Below are 19836 nucleotides of genomic sequence, written 5' to 3' on the forward strand. Positions count from 1 at the left end.
TTTCATCCTTCTTATTTTTTTTATTATTATTTCGAAATGTCTCTGATTCCACTACGTTTCAACTTACAAATGATGCCATAATATTTAGAACGACGAATGGAGACAGAAAGAGAGAGAACGTTGTCTACACAGTGGGAACTACGTTGGCGTGGAAAATGTAGGAGTCTGGCGTTGGCAGGTCGGCTCCGGAGCCCTCGCGTCATCCGGATGAAGTCGCCGAGCCGTTCAGGGACACCTTCCGCGGCTTGCCGCCGCCGCCGCCGCCGCTGAACTGGCTGAAGGACCGGCTCGGGGTCTGAGCTCCCGCCGCGGCGGAGACGGCACCTGGACTTCCGTTCACGGCGCTGCCGCTGCTGTTGTTGGCCGGGCCGTGAGGGAGCTGAGGATGCGGGGACTGCGCGGGGGTCCCGGGGCTTGGCAGGGACGACGAGGTGGAGGGAGCCCCGACGGGACTCCCTGCTTTGTCGCTGGCGGAGTCGCTCTCCGGGCCGGACCTGCTTGCATTGTTCTGACCCTCCTGCTGGTTCACCTTCATTTTCTTACAGTTGGGTCGGACCCGGTACTTCAGAGGTAAGGGTCCGTTCTGTGCAGATGGGTTGAAGAGAAAATGAAACCTTAAAATAAATTAAGATAGTGCATCGTTTACATAAAAAAATATATATGGTTATTTTTTCTTTTAGTTATCAAAGCTGCATGTTTAAAACATGAATAGCCTATTTCAATGAAAAATTACTAAATATTTTATTTTCCAAAATTCTTAATTTCTAATGAATATAAAAAAAATAATCTTTAGGCATTTTTGAATTTCTAGAAAGTCACATAGGCACGATTACACATTGTGGTACATTTAGAATTTTTTTTGCAGGTCAGATTTCTCCCTCTCATCATTCATTCTATTGCAATTTCCATTCAGTTTCAAGGTGCCAGTCTAACTGCAACGAATGGAACACCAGTGAAGCTTCAAATAGAGATATAAAATCAAACCACTTGAAAGGTGTGAAATTAATTTTTAAAAAAAACTTCAAAACAGTTGATAACATGTTATTAATTTATGGAACCCTTTAGTTACAAGTTTAAGCTTTCCAAGTAAAAGTTAAACCAACATTGGAGAAACATCTGCTTCACTGTGCATGTACAAAAATATACACATATTTAGTCTGCATTTTTTTCCTTCTTCAAAATAATTATTTTCTAGATTCTATTTTATATATTGTTCCACCTATCATATGTTGAGCATTTTATGACATTGCCTATTTTGTTTTTGTTATCAGTTGTCACATTTTTTATTTGTTTTAATTCTCCGAGCAGCTTGAAAATGCAGATATTTAAAAATGCAGACAAGATTCTGATTGAATAAATACGGAAGAGTTAAATATTACTTTGTGATTAGTGGTATCCTCATCTCACAAAGTTCAGGACTTCGGCTGAATTCAAGGGGCGGCTGAGTTTATTTTAAACAATATTTCAAAAACTAAAATGCTAAATTAATTAGTTAGGACTCGGGTTGTAAAACCCCAAAATACAAGGCAGTATGTAAAACAAAATCAACATCAACAAGCCCTTTATTTTTCAGGCATTTCAATTTAATATATTTCAGTTAATAGGGGGAATTCTGGACACTTTTCCAAGCATTTCTAAATTTTATCAGGGGGTTGGAAAGCATGAAATATTTTTTCAGAGTGATCTAATCATTAGCACCATAGCTTCTCAAAATATTAATAAATTAAAATTCATACTTTATATTTTCTCCAGTAAAAACTTGGACATGAAAAGGGGGAATAGTTTATTGTTTGCAGTTAATTATATCTTTAAAATGTGTTAAAATAACATCCCATTGGATCGGCTTATGCCTAAATTTACTTACAAATGGACAGAAATTTAACGGTCAATATGATATAACTGCCTGTAGATTTTAGGACTAATGCTTTAATAAGGATGCTGACAAGCATACCCAAGGAGACCACTCACCCTTCTCCAAGTGTAGATATAAGCTATATCCATTAATGTGTAGTAATCTTTGAGAGGCTCGTCTTCATACATGACTTCAACCTGGATCACACAAAATGTATGCAAACAAATTTAATGGAAAAAAAACAACAACAAAAAAACAACAACGATTTTGCAGTTTGTTTGTATTTATCTAAAAGTATCAGCTCAAATAAGAAAAATACACAATATAAAAGACCTGATATGTGTTTGGGATGTCCATCTTGCTGCGCAAAAACTTCCTCAGATGCATGACCGTCATGGCGGCTGGACACTGCAGGTACCTCTTGTTAGCCACCTGCAGATATCCATATATAAAGAGTTATTTTGCATCTTGTGCTAAAAGCATTGGAAAAAAATATACTTTGATAAAAAAGTAGGCATTTGGCTGGTTGTTAAAAACGACAACATTTGTGTTGCAGAAACAATATGGCTGCTCCTTTTAACAGGTAGGGTTTATTATTATTATTATATATATATTTTTTTTGAGATTCTGTGAAGAGAGGTTGTCAGATCAGTGGTGCATACCTGATCTTTTGTTTGCTTGTCTTCCAACCCGCCTACAAGTCTGAAAATAAAACACACATTTTCATCCCATTCTTGTTGAAGCGAAATTTAGTCAACATACAATGCTTCTCGGAATTAAGAGTTTTTGCCATTCTATTCTCAGCAAGCATAATTTTCTTTTTTGATTTCAGAAATATAAAAAAATAAATAAATGTCAAAATAATTAACAGTCATGATTTTGCAGTGATTTTTATGTAGTTTTCCATGGTAACCAAAAAGGATGCTTTACTAATGACACACTGGACAAAATCCACTGAGCATTATAGTTGATATTTGTAAATTATAAATCTTTCACATTTTAAACAAATATCACCATGTTGCATAGGCAAGTACATGTTAAATGTTCAAGAACAATAAAATCCAAAACAGATTTTTTTTTTCAGACACTGCAAATAAATTACCAAAGTAAAAGTACCATTTTAGAGCAGAGAATGATCATTTGGAAACGAAGTAAATGTTAAATTTCTTTAATTATGACCTGATAAAAGTCGCTTCCGTGTACTTTCAGACCGAAAGCTCACCTGGTCTGATCAAAGAACTCGATGGAGAGGCTGATGATCTCGTCATCTGTGATAATTCTCTTATCCTCGTCCGCCACCTCTCCACGATCCTCATGTGAACCGTTGGAAGCTTTGACAGGAAAAGAAAATGTGCAGGTTGCATTACAGAGGAAAATTAAGGAGAACCATTCACACTTTATATAAAAAGGCTGGATCTTTGACTCACCGTCTACAGGATGCTCTGCATAAAAGTCTCTCCGTCTTTTCATTTCATCTGCAGGAATTGAGGAAGACAAGTCAGTACAGCTGCACTTCTCACAAACTCTTGGAGAGAGGAAATGCCGCCAGGGAGAGTTACAAGCAGCAATTTCACCATGTAACATAGCAAAATGGGATGACTTGTGGAAATAATTTGGGTCTTTCGGAACATTTGTCAACATCCCAAAAAAATGGCAACAAATCCAAAGGGTTTAAAAAAAAGCCTTTAAAAAAAGTAGAAAAATGTCAACATTTCAAACAAGTTGGACCCATATTGGTTGATTTTTCTTTACTAATACCATTTTGCAAGACGTCAGAACAAACAATATGTCCATAATTTCTCATTTCATCACTGCATTGAAATTGGAACAGCTTCTAATCGGTACCTGACTTTGAAATCTCAAAATGTGGCATTTGAAAACTTCACAACCTTACAAGACGTGATCCACACGTGAGTACGAGTACTGACAAAATGATATTGGGCAGTATGATTGATATTTGTAGGACCCATTACTCTGGAGCATTCACAAGCTCCCACTTCTATAGACAACGAAGAGATTCGAATGTTCTTACTTTTGAAGAGGCCTGGGACCAGTTTGTACACAATGTCCTGCAGAGTTTTGTCAGATCTGCAGAGGGAAAGGAGAAACTCCTGTCATGTTCAAACACAAACTACTGACACAGCAGGATGAATGTGTTGGATGAGCAGACAAATTACAGCTTTTACACAGATGACAATGAATGGCTGATTCATCCGCACAAAGGGCAAGTCAAAAAGGAAGAGTTGCAAAACATAATAGCACTTTTCATCTGCGATTAATAGCAAAAAGGCACACCCAGGGCCAAAGTGTGTCAAAGAAAACGACTTCAACAGCAACACTGTCTCACCTAATGTTGAGCAGGGGTTTTGTTTTATGCACTTGTACATCACAGATGGGGCAATATTTGCTCGTTTCCAGGTAGCGCACAATGCACATTTTGCAGACTGCAACAGAGAAAATATCAGTCAGAACAAAAGAATTAGAGTGTAAATCTGGGCTGAGTGACAAACGGTGCATCAGAGCTTCTGTGCTGCTCACAAGAGTGGAGGCATTCGATGATGGTGGTTGCGTCTATGAAGTATCCTCCACAGAGGACGCATATGAGATGAGGGTTGAGCTCGGTGATCTTTATCCTGGTGGTTCGATGCATGTTGGCAAAACTTTACGAAAAAAAACAAAAAAATTAAAAAAGGAAGAAAAAGAAAAATCCTGCATGGGAAGGAAGGAGAGAGAAAGAGGGAACGCGTCAGGACGGCTGCTGCAGACCATTTGAGGAACAACTATGACTATCATCATTGATTGGAATTTCAGGAAGACTTTTTCTTTTGAAATATTTTCAAGAGTCATAGCCTTTCCATCATGATGTTCACACCAAAACCCCAAAGTATGTTTTAACTGAGAGTCATCATTCAAAGACTCGAGCACCATTTGCATGGGAAAAAGATGCTGTTTGCTCGACTGTGTTAAATCAACACCATCTTTTATGCTAATTAAAAAATAACCAAAGGAGAGAGTTTTTTTTTTACCCCCTTCTGGGGCAGATTGATGGGCAGTGAGATGTCATTCAGTCGGCTAGGAGGCAGTAAAATATCATAAATCAATCAGATCGTGGGGAAATCGATGCCACTTTATATGACCGTCACCTAAAGCAAATCCAAATGTCGAGGTGATTCAAATTTTGAAAAAAGAAGAAGAAAAAAAAATAGTCGCCTCAACCAGTCAGCTTTTCCAACCCTGGATGTGGTAGCCTATTTTCAACGCGGTCCGTTGAGTTAAAATTTTTGCTTTACATCATCAAACAGCTGGAGAAGAAGTTCCACCGAGCACGGTGAGGCAGAACCGGTAATAAATCGCAACAATCCAGCGACCGAGCGGCAAATGCCGCTCAACATACAGGAACACATGACCGAGAGCATAAGGCGGATTCCGGCAGCGAGGGTCAGAAGGGGAGCGGTGACTCCAGGCTCCCGCTGGTTGCGTCAGGTGTGCCACACAGGCGACGAAAGCGCGCAGTGGTGGGGAGTTGGGGGCGGGGGGGGGGGGGTTAACCTGACCGTTTCTATGGCAACTCCCATTGCTTTGAGCTCGCGCAGCGTCTCGCCAGTAACCAGAACGACGCAGGATGTCGAACCAAAACAAAAAGTCGGCGAGCTGCCGGTGAGGCTGAGCGGGAAAGAGGAGGAAGGAGGGACCGAGTCTCTCTCTCCGTCCCCTCCGCCGCTGGACTGCCAGGCTGCCGACAGCACGGCTGCCATTTTGTAAAGGGGGGGAGAGGAGAAAAAAAAAAGAGAGAGGGAGAGAGAGAAAGAGAAGCTCATATCGTTTCGGCGGGGCTGCGGGGTTTCCTACGATAGAGAGGGGGCGCATTGAAGCCCCGCACAAACCCGAAGCTTTTGGGCTATAAAGAGCTACAGGCTACGGTGTCCCAGTCGGAGGGCGGCTTCGCTTTTCGAGTAGCAGCGCTTTGCTTCATGGCGTGTGTGAGATAGAGAGCACGGTGCTGCAGCGGCAGCGGCAGCAGCAACATGGCCAGACAGCAGAGGCTGCGCCGAAGTTAAACCCGCAAACTGGAACACAGGCTGCGTTTGTTCTGCGTCAGAACCAGCCTTCTCACGCAGCCTGGCGATCACCTTTCAGCGCATATTTGTTTTATAAACAAGTAACTTCACAGAAGTTAGTTGTGGGTGACGCTCATCGGCAGTGCCGATCCAAGGTTCAATTTAGTCTGAGGAAGAATTTGATTCGGGGGCAACATAGCCACCACAACACCACCCTTTTTTTAATTTGCTCATTGTGCAAATTAAAAAAGTGTGGTGTACAACTACACCCAACAGCGAATCTCCTTAATCGACTGCCTCACTTTGCTCCTTTTATTTAATGCAAAAAGTTTTGTGGAGATGAGGTAGAAAGTCACAATGTTTCAATACAGACTTGGTGTTTGGGATGGATGTGTCGAATTTAATCAGCTGTACTTACAGACAGAGAGGGAAATCACATTCAACTTGTTACCATTCACATTTAGAGCGTGCATGATCAGCACTGACAGTAAAAATAGAGCCTGTTAAAGTGACAGCAAAAAAAAAAAAAAAAAAAAAACTAAAATATCTACAACCATAACACATAAAATCTTGAGCAAACATGACTTACTATATGGTTCGAATTCAGCCATTTTAAATCCTTTTCACATCATTTTCTTAAAATAATCCCGGGCATTTATAAGTCGACTCATTCTTGATCCACAGCAAACTGTAAATAAGTCATGACACACTGTGATGTCATCTTGGAGTCTCCTGAGCTCCAGCCAGCAGCTCAGTTCGCTTATACCTTAAGCTGGCTCTGCTTTCATACAGTTCAGGCTTTAAGACTTTATGCTGGGTTGGAGGCAAAACAAGACAAATCTAAACTAAATGTCGACGTGACCTTTTTTTCTTCCCAGAAATATAAGTTGTCACCAAGTGTGTGCAAAGACATCAGAGGTCATGGTGTGCTAATAATAATGAATACATATATATATATATATATATATATATATATATATATATATATATATATATATATATATATATATATATATATATATATATATATATATATATGCATGTCTGAATAAGTAAATAAAAACGACTGGATTTGACTGAGCCAGTCTTGCCCACCATCAGCTCCGTGATGCCAAACTTCTCTCAAAGACCCCTGAGAGGGCACGTTTGGACAGCGTCTCTGCTCCAATGGATGCCACAGACCCGCACAATGGCGGATAATGTCCGCATATATGCAAGGAGGAGCCTGTTGCGCCATTAATCGATCGCCTGGTGTTTGGACAACTGTTCTCCCTTCTCCGTCCTGTGGGAGCGGGACTGTTTGCTCCCGTTTACGACATGACTTCGAGTCGGTGCCCCGACAGAAATAAAATAAAATTTAAAACAAGTTTATTCCATGGATCAGTGGGAAGATGAACTCCCAACTGTGTCCATCGTTCCGACTTGAATGAATTTACTCTACGCAGCGATTTATGGAGAATGAGCCTTAAAAAAATGGAAAAAAGCCGCACAAGTCTAGATTTCCAAAAGTCCTCGCGATTGACGCAAAGAGATGCTGCTCGTTTATCCTCAAACGATTCCGTCGCCTGTCGCGACGTTTCCTCTGGTTGCAAACAGCCCGACAGTCCTTTGAAATAATAATTAGAACCCGATGAAATGAACAGAAACAGCAGGAAAACTGTCCGCCGCCGTGACTGGATACATGAAGTGGAACATACAAAAATAATAAGAATAAAAATAAAAATGAATGGCAACCTATTGGAGCTTCAGTTCATTTCAACAAAACGTCACGACCACATTTATACCAGAGACCTGAAAACAACCACCAATGAAAAAATATTCCAGTTTTTCTCTCTCTCTCTAGTAAAAGCGTTCATAATGAACACTGGTCATTTTTTTTTTCTCTCTCCGCGTGATAGAGGAGACCTGTCAGCTCAGCATACTGTACAAGAGCCACCGTGGACGTGCAATGGAGCTGAATGAAATGTGAAAAATATTGCACCTCAATAAAATAAAAAACAAACATCCTGTCCAGGCTACAGTTCGTGGAAATTGAACAGTCGCTTTGGAGGACTCAGCCACCTCTTTGTATCCACCCCGACGTCTCGCCCCATGTTTTTTGCGTTAATTTGCTCAAACTTTAACCATCCAATCCGAGCAAAACCGCCACACAACAGTCGAAGAAGACGCACACTTTCCTATTTCCTAACAACCAGCCACCTATCGATCACCGGTAATGAAATAATTAAGACACAAATGAAACGCTTCACCTCCACGGCACGTTTCCGGTAGCCATCCATGTTAAGTTAAAAAATCCGAAACCGGGTCAAATTCACACGAACGTCGAACTGGACCCGGTTCGAGACCCTTCCACCATCCCAGCTCTATAAAATGAAGCCCCTGCGTGGAAACCCGAGCCCCCACGGAGCGTTTGAAGCACTTGCCGCCGCTGTCATCTCAGCCGACCCGGCTTGGTTCGCCTCGGCTCTCCCACTTTACATAAATCCAAACGACGCAAAGCAAGCCTTAATCGAGACCAAACCTTCAGAGCCAGCGAACCCAGCTCTGCACCACGCGTCCGCGAGCAAGAGTCGGCGATAATTGCTTTTAGAACCGAGAGCGGGTCTGTTTTTGCAGGGGGGAAGAAAAGTAGTGCGCATGAGACACACTGAGCTCCACGTCGGTGATAGAGCTTCACATCCACCGCTGGATCGGATCAGCGCGGAGGGAGAGAGACAGACACAGAGAGAGAGAGAGAGAGAGAGAGAGAGAGAGAGAAGGTGGAAAAACACAAAAGCACACCGCCTAAACGTCGCCTTTCACCGCTGATAGTTAGAGACGAAACGGAAGGGGACGAACCTGCAGGCTCGGCTGGCGATCGGCGGCTCTCGACGCGGCGGAGACAATGAAAGTTGGGAGGCAGATCAGCAGAAAATGAATAGAAGCCGAGCCGCCATCTTGAAGCAGGGCTGCAGACGCTGTCAGTGGCGGAGAGCGCACGGCGGAGCGCAGCGCATTTCAGATGCGCCAAGATGAGAAGAGGAGGGGCGCGACGGGGGGAACAAAACTCCTCGTTTCCTCCTGCGCCGCGCGTATCCCGATCCAACGGATCCAAATCCCGCCGCTTCGGTTCCGACGGCCGTCCACTTCAGCACTGATAACTTTGCCTCCAAAATATCCGCTTCGTCTCTAGAGCTGAAACGCAGCACACTCTCTCTCTTTCTCTCTCGCTCTCTCTCTCCGTGTGTGTGTATGTGCGTGTGCTCCGTGGAAACTGACACAGTCCCCAAAATGGCTTGTAGTTCGACCGCCCCGTGGTCACGTGGTATTTTTGCTTAAGGGTGCCTTGGAATTACTGTCGGTGTATGAACGTTTGCCCAAAAATCTTCTGAGTGACACGAAACACAAGAAGACCAAAGGTGTGCACATGATAGTGCTTTTCTTTTCTTTTTTTCCCCCGTCTCTCTCAAAGCGAAACCACGCAAGACGCTGCGATTTGCGCATAAAAACGCGATCAAGCGGACGCTTAAAGGCGCAGCGAAATTTGCTGTTGAGGTTTTTAGTTTTTGTTTTTTCCTCCGGGAACGTGATTCTAGAGATCCACGAATCCACGTTCATGCACTTTTTGCACACTTTGCGCCACAGTCGGCGTGCGTAACATGCGAGCGATCACTTTATTGCGCCACAGCCTCGCTGGTGTTAAAAATAACCGCAAAGCACAGGCGGCTGCCCTCCTGCAGACTGCTGTGGCAGAAGGCAGCTGCTTTATTAAAGCTCTCCTCTAAGACCGACGCACTAACAAATGGCGTCAAACATTCCTTTTTATCCCCCAGTCCTCCTCTCCACATGCCCATGTATAAAAGTTAGAATAAAATAAAATAAAATAAAACGCACAACCACGTTCGCTGGAAGCATCTGAAGTCTTGATACTGCTCGCAGCCGCCCGAGCTTGGAGGAATTTGGGGATGTTTATGGAATCCGAGCCGCTGTGCAGCTCCAACTGAGGAGCTTTGAAGCTGCAGCTGATGTGGGTGTAAACTCGGAGGGGATGAAATTCCAGGCAATTAATCGGGAGGGTTTTTGGCTCCAAGCATCTTGCTGAAAGTGAACGGCAATGATGTCAAACTGCAGTTAATAATAATAATAAAACAATGTATAAATCTCTTCAAGTTCTAGTCAGCGATTCAGGGAACAAAAAAAACAAAACAAAAACAAAAAAAAAACTCCACACCGGGTGTCGGGTGAGAAGGTTGTTGAGAATATTTCAAGGTTTGGCGCGACTCAAATAAATACACACATATATATACGAATACATTTTCTTTTTTTTTCAAATTTCAGATTTTATTCTCCAACATGTGTGACGTTATGTAGACTGGTGTACAAAACAGGAACAAGTATATTAGTATATTAAACAACAACAAGCTGATAGAAAATAGTGAGTGAAGTTGCTGCGGCTGCAGGGCGTCACATCTGACTGGCTTTCTCCACGCTCTTGGCAGCATCTTTCAACTTTGACACCAGATCCTGGAATAGAGAGAGAAAAAAGACAAAACAAAACAAACAAACCCAAAAAACACGGATCACATCCAGCACAAATCAAGAGCAGCGGAGAAAAGCGGGAAATATTCCAAAGGAAGAAGATCACAATTCAATTTAGTTCAGCTCCTCCTTTCATGTCAAACGCGCAAATAATACCTTGAGCTCGAAATCCCCCCCCTCCCCCCTTCTCAAAAAGCATCAAGCAGGTCAGACATCTTGTGATAGAGCGAGCTTTTATTATTCGTTATGTTTTTTCCTGATGATTAAACTCTTTTCAGTGTGCAAATACACGCTTTTCTGTTACCTGCAGCTGCTCCATTGTGCAGGTGAAGTTAACATCCTGAGAGGATCCTTCATTCTGACAATAAATAAATAAAACAAAAGTTTTTTTTAATATATATATATTTTTATTGCGCACTCCTACAGAAATTGCAGGAAAGCAGAAGGAGTCCAGCGCAGCATTTACCTCCGTGTTCAGTGAGATCAGGTAGAAAGGCTCGTTGATCTTATCCAGCTGCCCGCTCTATTGGGGGGACGACATTGTTAGAGTCTCATAACAAATGGCGCAGAAAGAACTGCTGGCGCACAGGTTCTGGCGCAACGCGTCTGTACCTTCATGTGATACTGCAGACGCCATGATACGTCATTAACGTGAGGTGGACGTCTGCCCATGCTAGAGAGGGAAAAAGTTAAAAGAGGGAACAGCTTGTTGTAGCAACTGGCTTATAAATGTGTAATAAGTTCATTCAATCTGCCAGGGGCGTATCCAAAAAGTTTTTTTTTTTAAAGTGGTGACCACATAACACAAAAATAAATACACCAATAAGAAAATTATATATTTAGCCATTTCTTTCATTCTATATTATTATTTTTATTATTATTATTCAGGCTCTGTTATTGAGGGGAAAATTGTGGGTTTAGGAAATTATAGGCTAAATCCATCCGCTTTGGTCCTCATGTTCAAATTTCATACCAGACCAGTTTACCAGTTTGCTGATAATTATACTTTCTCAGCCCTGATTTATACATATCCAGTCAATTTCTCTCCCACCACCAAGCTCATTTTTCCGTGAGACAAGTCTTTCGATAACTTTATTCAGCTCAGCAATAGAATCTAAACATCTATCAAATTTTTTTTTTAACTTGAATGAGATCAGAGAGGCAAAAACAGACAAAATCTCCAGTTTTTCTCCTTACCTGCTCAACAGATGCTCCATGTCTTTTTTATGTTTCTGTAAAACAAAACAAACCCCAGTTTACCAGCCACACAAGTTAGTCCAAACTGCAGACGTTAAATGTAATTATTTATTTATTATTTTTATTGAGATCAACATGATCTGACCTGATATGTGCTGAAGAATATTTCTATTCTGTCTGTGCTGAATGTGAGCTCCTCAAGGCAGGAGCTGCAAGAAAGAAACAGAGACACACTTAATTTCACATCTTTTTTTTATTATTGTTATTTGCTTTTGATAAGATGCCTTTCTTCAATACCATTCTACTCAAAATGTTAACTTGTAGCGATCGTGGACTTCCCATTTTCTTCAAAATGAACATAATATTTGGAAGCGTGTGCTGAACATGAGCCTGGAACTGAAACGAAAAGGTGATTTCCTCATAAATGTTTCTTCCATCTTGGCCAGTGGGAAAGCGTCAGCATTGCAGCACTGGCTGAAAACACACAAACACCATCTGACTATAAAACATTAAGCTAGCAGAGCACAATTTATCCGATCTATCAGCCTATGAAACAAAGTAAGATTATGTCAGGCAGGAGTTCCTGATGAAATCCAAATGTTGCATAGACTGATTTTAAAGCATCTCACAGAAATGTTTGTTTAGATTCAAATCAGACCGCAAAACTTGAATTTTGTCTGCGAGAGGTATGGGTTGGTCATCTGTTTCAAGGTAAAAAAAATAAAATAAAATAAAATTTTCAGCACTGTGGTTTAAAAGGATTTTAATGGGATCTCACATGGAGTGTTTGAATCTTCTCAAGTCGTACGCAACACCGATCCTCTCCCAACTGCTGCTGCCAACTGCTAGTCAGCTGGCTGAAAGAAGGCTTTTACACTTTGACCTCTCTCAAAAGAGGAACAACTTTGGCTGCCTGGAACTATTTCCAATCCTGAAAAAAACCCTGAAAGTCACGGTGTTGAAAGTACCACCCATTAAAATCACTTAATGTAGTAAAATCAACATATGATCTGCCTTTATCTGTTGTGTCTTAAGGAACAGCAATTAAATCATGTTATTCATTTTTGTTAGAATTTTTTAATGTTAAAATGTTCTGATAAAGCCATTTAAACCAGCCTGATACCAAACTGTAAAGTGCAAGATATCCTCCAGTATTTTCTTCATTTCTGTCAAGAAGATTCCAACTTTGGGTCAGATCTCAAACAAACACATAACAATGAACTTCTTAGTTTTCCACAATATTTCCAAAGCTTTTGGTCGATCTATCTGTTCTGGTCTGATTAAAACTTTCAGACAAAATCTCGTCAAGTAAGTGAGTTTGAGTACTTTCACTGAGGAGTCTGCAATAAATCACAATCCTGCTATTTTTTTTTCTCAAAAATTCAGGGGAAGTTGTGTTTTTCATTTGGTACAGAAACCCAACTGACATTCTCTTATTCAAGATGTATAGATTAGTTGGGAAGGTACACAACTTGATTTTTTTTTTTTAACGGGTATTCATGTTTGGCACATGACTGTTTTTTTAATAGTTTCATACAGTTGAAGCAGAACAAAGGATCCGAGATTACGAATGAAACTTTGTGAAACGACAGCAGTCTGTGCCAAACATCTGGTTTTAGAATGAGAAAACCACAAGACAAGTATGAAATCAGACATGAACCAATCAGCCGTTTTCAACACCGATTTCTGATTTCATTTAAAATTTGACTGCAATTTTATTTTTTTACCGATTCCGATTTCATGTCACGATTACAAAGCACTAGTGAGAAAAGAGGCGATTCTTTTCTGGAGGTTTCTTGACAGAGGAAACCTCCATCGTTTTTTTAAATCCATCAGAAAACGATGAGTGAACATAACGAGTCACTGACCTTCACCTGGTTTTACAAAAAATGCATCAGACAATCTGCTGTTGGTGTATGTTGACTGAAAATAACGAGTTCTAAGTTTTCATTCGATGAATGAAGAGGTAGAGAACTGATTTTCTTCCCCCTGTTGTCGGGTCTCCCTTTTACCAATGTCAGTCAATCGCCGATTTATTGATACTTTTCCATAAGAAACACATCAGTTCTTAAGTTTTCACAGCTGAATGTTGTCTCTTACATGCACAGACACACGTATTCTCATACAAACTCATGCCAAACATCCTAAACATCAGATGTTGTAATATAAACCACAAAAAGTTTGCATAAAAGACGACATTTTGAAAAAAGGTGCAACAAAAACAAAGGTCATCATTGATCCGCCTTTAATGCCACATCAGCACATTTTCCTCCATTTGTTCCTCTTTCCATATATAATCGCTTCTCAACAACATGCAGCCAAACAGTGTGAGCAGGCAACTCCACTGGAGTCTCTCCTTTTATTTTTTTCTGCAAAAAGTTTCTTCATTTCTAGTAAAAGAAAACAAGATCCCGCATCCACTGCTGCAGATCCAGAGAGCTTCATGGTGCAACATGAAGCAATCCCATCAGCTCCTCTGGTTTCCATGCAGGTCTGCTGTTGCCTTACCTTAAGGTGGACTTGTCTGCGTTGTGTTTGACCGCTTCCAGGATGAAGGTGGCCAGGGCTGCGTGGCTCTGCTTCAGCAGGATCCGGTCCATGTGCTTCAGCTCGGGCTGATCTGAAACCAGGAGGACAGTGAAGCGAGATGATGCTGCATGGGATCACACTGGTGCCAATGCGATCCATTTCCTCTCCTCGGGGTTCTCCCAGATTGACGCGCAGAATGGAAATCAATGACGATTTGCATGTGAATGGACCCCTCAGCTGCATCAGCCGGGAGTGCAGAGGGGGTGTGTGGGGGGCGTCCGGGGTCATTTCTTTGTTTGTCTGGTGAACATTTCATTTTCTAAACAATTCTCACACCGAACCGCTAACCCCCCGTCACTTTAATCGTTTATTTTTTGGTGTGATTTGTAGACTTTTATTCGAAAATTAAAGTCGACCAGCAAAAACGGAGCGGGCTAAAAATGTGTGCAAGATCAGATTGTCTATTTTAATATTAAAATACTTCGATCCAAAGTGATTGGCACTGAAATACTTCATTGTGATCCTTGTGATGTGTTGTGCAGCCCTGGTGGCCGTTTAAGAGGCAACAGAAACCCCGTCAGAGAGAACGCGTTAACACCGACAACCGCGCTCCCAGTTCACCCCACCCACACCGCTTTTTTTCTCCTTTTTCTTTTTCTTTTACGTGAACGTGCACAATCCAGGGCGCTGCAGTCCCGTCAAAACCCGCAAACCTCGAGTCTAGACATGGAGGAACCGGAAGAAGGAGCGGAGACAAAGCGGCGGCGGCGGCGGTGGCGGGGGGAGAGACATCGGCTCACCGAGGACTGTGGGGTCGGCCCGGGAGGAGAGCAGCCCCCGGAAGGAGGCGTCCAGCAGCGCCTGAAAGCTGCTGTGGTTCACGGCAGACTGATCGGCCAGGAGCTGCAGCCCCTTCTGCACAGACTCGCTTAACTCCATCTTGCAAAAGGGCGAGTCACGTGACGGATCAGCTGATCCAGCGCGTGGAGAAGAGAGAAGGCGAGGCAGAGAGAGAGAGAGAGAGAGAGAGAGAGAGAGAGAGAGAGAGATCCATAAATCACTGAGGTTGTCAGCAGCTCTCAGCTCTCAGCTGTGGTTTTCTGATGGCTCATGCAGCTCGTCTATGGTTCCTTTAACATGCTCGACACGCGCAGCGTTGAAGCGTTAAAGGCAAACAGGAAGAACAAACAGGTGGTTTCCAGAAATAAGCCGCTCACTCTTCATCACCCAATCAAAAAATAATAAATAAAGAAATAAATAAAACACACAATGCATGCAAATGCAGCTGTATCTGTTTGATCAGGGCGCAGACTAAAAACGGGTGACCTTCAACACCTGGCGCTCTGCAGCGCGGATCTCTTTCTGTCATGAAAACAGTCTCTGCTCCATTTATTTTCATTTTTAAATCACAGAAGCAGATTGGAGAGCTTTTCCTCATGTGACGCTTAAAACGTTACTTTGTTTTCCTTTAACTCGGCGTCCAGTGACGCATCCAGTGACTGGCTGGCTACAGCTGGAGGAAACGACTTTTACGATCAGGTGAAACTGTACCAGCAGGACTGGCTCGAGGTGACACGGGGTCTCAAGCTGAGTTAGATTTGGGGCCCCTCTTCCTGTTACAAGCGTCAACCCCCACGAACAAGTGCTCACGTTCAGGGTTTGGGCGACGATTAATCGGCTGAGTTTCGACGCAGTCTTTGGTCGCCGGTTGTCATGTGTCAAGATGTAGGCCTACTTGTCATCGAGCCGAGCTCGAAACACAAAGACAAGTTTTGAACTCGTATCAGATTGTTACTATGGGAACACGAGCATCAAACAAAGGAGTTGAAGAGACAATAATCAAAGAGAAAGGCAATCCTTGAAATTCCTATCAATTAAAATCGTTTTATTTCTTCTGTGCTGAAAGCGTCAAATCAAATTCACTCCTCAAATACACTCCTTCTCAACAAACCAATGTGAAAACGTGCATCCATGATCTGAGTTCAAATTCAAGCCTGTCACTGAGACCCTGGTGACTTTGAATCCCTGAGCCAGGGCTTAGTTTGCTTTGCCTTGTGCTGGCCCTGCCTGCCAATGTTCTGTTCCTCCTGTGTGGTTAGATTTCCTCTCTGGCATTGAGTTTCATTTGTATGTACTTTTCCTGTGAAAACGCCACCCAAAAGAAGACAACAACAACAAAAACTGTCTCAAACAGGCCATTGTGTCAATTTGTACTACTATACACTTTATATCATTGAAATATTAGGGGAGGTCTTAAAGCCAGAGCTTTAATGATTCAATCCAAACCGTGTGAACTATTTTTAGGGGAATGCATTCAAATAAAACAGAACTTGTCTGTCGCTTTAACGCTTGGATGAAAGGCAGCTCTGCAAAACATAATTTGTTGTGCAGCATTTTTGAATAATAACAATAATAATAATATTTTTTTAAAAAACAGCATAAAATCTTGCATAAAAGGATGCTCGTACATTGTGGGTCGTTTAGATGAAATGATTGCGCGTTTTGTGAAGATAAACGTTTTGCTTATGGCTGCATATTTTTTACACAGCCTGTTTTCGAGGAAGCAAAGCAGAACTTGCAAACAACAACGACACAAGTCAAAGTGGAATTTAACGAGGTTGAAGAAAAAACGACACATTTGAAACCCTACTGGATATACTGGGACCTGATCTGCACTCAGTACAGCAGTCGACTAATGGTGTAATTAATGTCATTGCATGCATGGGCCTATTTTCGGTTATCGACCGACACCTCAGCGATCATATTAGTCATCTCGCTCTTCTCGCTGTCTTCATTTTTACGTGTGACTGTGCAGTTTTCACGTTCTGAGAGAATGATGGGGGACTTCACAGTCATGGCTGCAGCTCACTTTGAGATCCGCACGCAGCAAACAGTCCGGGGCAAAGCTCATGACATCTGGCGTCGTCCTTCAAAATCCACATGTGGAATGTTTACATAACGACTTTTAAAGAAAAGCCAAATTGATCTATTTAATTCTTATGATGTGGGGAATATAAGATGAACTTAGGGGATCTGTGGGTGTGATCCGGCTGAAAGTTTTAGTTTCCTCCTTCTTTGTACTCAGTTTTCATGAGCTACTTTGCTTCTGATTTATGTATATTTCGTTTTATTTTTTCAGCAAGTAACGGGTTAAATCCCACTGGGGAAGCTTCTCCGTTTCCCTAAATCGCACATGGTCGCCGTCTCATCGCGGACTCACACCGTTATTTAAAGCTGCATGCGCTGTTTTAGAGATGAGGCGACGTTACAAATGAGAGATAATGGTCGGGATTATTATGGAGGAACTGAGGCTGCAGCGTCCTGCGCGGCCGCACACCTACACACCCACCCACCCACCCACACACACACACACACACACACACGCATACGCACACAGCAACTATCCGTGTGACCTCTGACTCTGCGCTTTGTCCAAAGTCCATTTTGGCTCCAGGTTGTGAAACAGATCAGCCTCTTCTGTCTCTCTGTCTCTCTCCTCGTTGGTGTGTGTGTGTGTGTGTGTGTGTGTGTGTGTGTGTGTGTGTGTGTGTGTGTGTGTGTGGGTGTGTGCGTGTGCGTGTGCATGTGTGTGTGTGTGTGTGCATGTGTGTGCGTGCGTGCGTGTGTGTGTGTGTGTGTACGTGTCTGTGTGTGTGTGTACGTGTCTGTGTGTGTGTGAGTGTGTGTGTGTGTGTGCGTGTGCGTGTGCGTGTGCGTGTGTGTGTGTGTGTGTGTGTGTGTGTGTGTGTGTGTGTGTATGCGACATGTCTTTCTTTTCGCAGCATTCCCATTATTTTTTAACTTCTTTGTTATCTGGTCCAGAGTTCTCAAACCGGTAATTATGCATATTGCTGGCAATCTATTTATGGAAAGGCGTTTTTGGCGTAGATTTTATAATTACTCCGATCAAATCTAATATTTTTTTTTATTTTTTATTTTACATAGCCCATCTGTGTTACTCATATTCAGACGGTGAATCATTACGAGACACAGTGAGTGTTATCTGTGACCAATGAGGTGAAAGGAAGCAAATCATTACAGATCATTTTCACCTGCTGTCCTCATAGGTTTTTGGATAAGATTACGCTGCAAAATTTTGCAAAATAAAAAATAATAACAATAATAATAATTTGCTAGATCTGCATTCCTCAATTTGTTGAAAGTACACAATGGCTCTGGCTGTTTAGATCAACTTTCCTTTAAGACGCTGCACAAGTCAGTAAGGAAACCACGCCAGGCAGCGTGTGCTACTTCCTGGTTTAAGACGAGATGCGTTTCGATTTTAGTCCTTCACGTATTTCATCAAAGCTCTGGTTAAGTTAAACTGCACAGGACTATATAAAAACACAGAGACCTCCGAGTTGTTTCTGACGCGTTTTTCTTTCTTTCTTTCTTTCTTTCTTTCTTTCTTTCTTTCTTTCTTTCTTTCTTTTTTTTCTTCTTTCTTTCTTTTTTTCTTTCTTTCTTTCTTCTTTCTTTCTTTCTTTCTTTGTTTCTTTCTTTTCTTTCTTTCTTTTTCTTTCTTTCTTTCTTTCTTCCTTCTTTCTTTCTTTCTTTCTTCTTTCCTTCTTTCTTTCTTTTCTTTCTTTCTTTCTTTCTTTCTTCTTTCTTTCTTTCTTTCTTTTTTTTCATAGCATGACCCATTTTTTTCCCCTTTTCTTTCTTTTTAGAAATCGTTCGTTCAACGTTACTGCTGAATAAAATCTGAGCTGCTGGATCCTGTTTGATTGTTGTTTCTTTTGACTTTATTTTCCGGCTCTCGGGAAACCAAACCTCCCATCAGTCACTCCAAAAACCTTTAACACAGAGTCTGATACTAACAGTGGACTGATCAATCTATAATTATATTTCTATTCAGGGCTGGGCTAAAGAAGAGTCTGAAGAGTGGATGTGCACCAACAATGAGAAAGACTCCTCCAATATCTATCTATCTATCTATCTATCTATCTATCTATCTATCTATCTATCTATCTATCTATCTATCTATCTATCTATCTATCTATCTATCTATCTATCTATCTATCTATCTATCTATCTATCTATCTATCTATCTATCTATCTATCTATCTATCTATCTGTCTATCTGTCTGTCTGTCTGTCTGTCTGTCTGTCTGTCTGTCTGTCTGTCTGTCTGTCTGTCTGTCTGTCTGTCTGTCTGTCTGTCTGTCTGTCTGTCTGTCTGTCTGTCTGTCTGTCTGTCTGTCTATTTTTTTTCATAAAAATAATAAACAGAGAGTAACTTTTTAACCAGTTTCAGATGACTCAGAAGCCACAATGTGTCGACTAAATTAAAGCCTAACTCAATTAATGCTTTAAAATGACTCAATCAGTTTGTTACATGAGAGAAAGCATCTGGGAAAGAATCTCAAACCTGATTTTTAACTGAACCTGGCTGTGTTATAATTATATGTTAGCTGATAGGCTGTCCTAAAAAACAAAAATAGCAATAATGATAAAAAAAAAGTTAAAATAAGTAAATACATTGAACTGGGGGTATTGTTACATTTGTTCCAGAGTTAAGGTGGAACATGTCTGAATAACAGGAAACCAACAATTGAAGCCTAGAGAGAGAGAGAGAAAAAAAATCTAGTCTATTTCTCATCTTTCCTCAAATGTATTGAGAGTGATAAAATCTGTTTGAAAATCCTGGAATATTGAAACTAATAAAGGTAGATTTCAGAA

At 41.6% G+C, this 19836-nt stretch overlaps 2 protein-coding genes across 4 annotated transcripts; both read right to left on the reverse strand.

Moving 5' to 3' along the window:
• On the reverse strand, nt 1-9150 carry bmi1a (bmi1 polycomb ring finger oncogene 1a). Of its 3 annotated transcripts, none has more exons than XM_055037501.1 (10): nt 8749-9150; nt 4391-4512; nt 4200-4296; nt 3885-3940; nt 3280-3327; nt 3075-3183; nt 2515-2554; nt 2186-2284; nt 1969-2049; nt 1-583 (listed from the first exon to the last, which is right to left on the reverse strand). In XM_055037501.1, the coding sequence occupies exons 2-10, from the start codon at nt 4500-4502 to the stop codon at nt 200-202; spliced, it is 1026 nt and encodes a 341-aa protein (XP_054893476.1). In that variant the 5' UTR covers nt 4503-4512; nt 8749-9150; the 3' UTR covers nt 1-199. The 3 variants fall into 3 exon arrangements, with proteins under 3 accessions (XP_054893476.1, XP_054893474.1, XP_054893475.1); XM_055037499.1 differs by having other exon boundaries at nt 4391-4561; XM_055037500.1 differs by lacking the exon at nt 8749-9150 and having other exon boundaries at nt 4391-5375.
• Nucleotides 9151-10199: 1049 nt separating this feature from the next.
• On the reverse strand, nt 10200-15121 carry commd3 (COMM domain containing 3). Its single transcript, XM_055037503.1, has 8 exons — nt 14955-15121; nt 14134-14245; nt 11771-11834; nt 11626-11660; nt 11041-11101; nt 10895-10951; nt 10733-10786; nt 10200-10413 (listed from the first exon to the last, which is right to left on the reverse strand). Exons 1-8 carry the CDS (start codon nt 15091-15093, stop codon nt 10354-10356), a joined length of 582 nt encoding a protein of 193 aa, XP_054893478.1. The 5' UTR covers nt 15094-15121; the 3' UTR covers nt 10200-10353.
• Between the last annotated feature and the right edge of the window lie 4715 nt (nt 15122-19836).

The sequence above is a fragment of the Poeciliopsis prolifica genome, unplaced genomic scaffold (assembly GCF_027474105.1).
Source record: "Poeciliopsis prolifica strain line A6 unplaced genomic scaffold, Auburn_PproV2 SCAFFOLD012, whole genome shotgun sequence".
Taxonomy (NCBI): Eukaryota; Metazoa; Chordata; class Actinopteri; order Cyprinodontiformes; family Poeciliidae; genus Poeciliopsis; species Poeciliopsis prolifica.

What these genes read in the sequence shown, in the direction of transcription:
- bmi1a (XM_055037501.1), bottom strand. Translation starts at nt 4,502, where the DNA reads ATGCATCGAACCACCAGGATAAAGATCACCGAGCTCAACCCTCATCTC. An exon ending in CATCGAATGCCTCCACTCTT is followed by an intron (nt 4,297 to 4,390) that starts GTGAGCAGCACA and finishes TCTCTGTTGCAG; the next exon opens with TCTGCAAAATGTGCATTGTG. An exon ending in GGTCCCAGGCCTCTTCAAAA is followed by an intron (nt 3,328 to 3,884) that starts GTAAGAACATTC and finishes CAATTCCTGCAG; the next exon opens with ATGAAATGAAAAGACGGAGA.
- commd3 (XM_055037503.1), bottom strand. Translation starts at nt 15,093, where the DNA reads ATGGAGTTAAGCGAGTCTGTGCAGAAGGGGCTGCAGCTCCTGGCCGAT. An exon ending in TATTCTTCAGCACATATCAG is followed by an intron (nt 11,661 to 11,770) that starts GTCAGATCATGT and finishes TTTGTTTTACAG; the next exon opens with AAACATAAAAAAGACATGGA. An exon ending in GCACAATGGAGCAGCTGCAG is followed by an intron (nt 10,414 to 10,732) that starts GTAACAGAAAAG and finishes TCTCTATTCCAG; the next exon opens with GATCTGGTGTCAAAGTTGAA.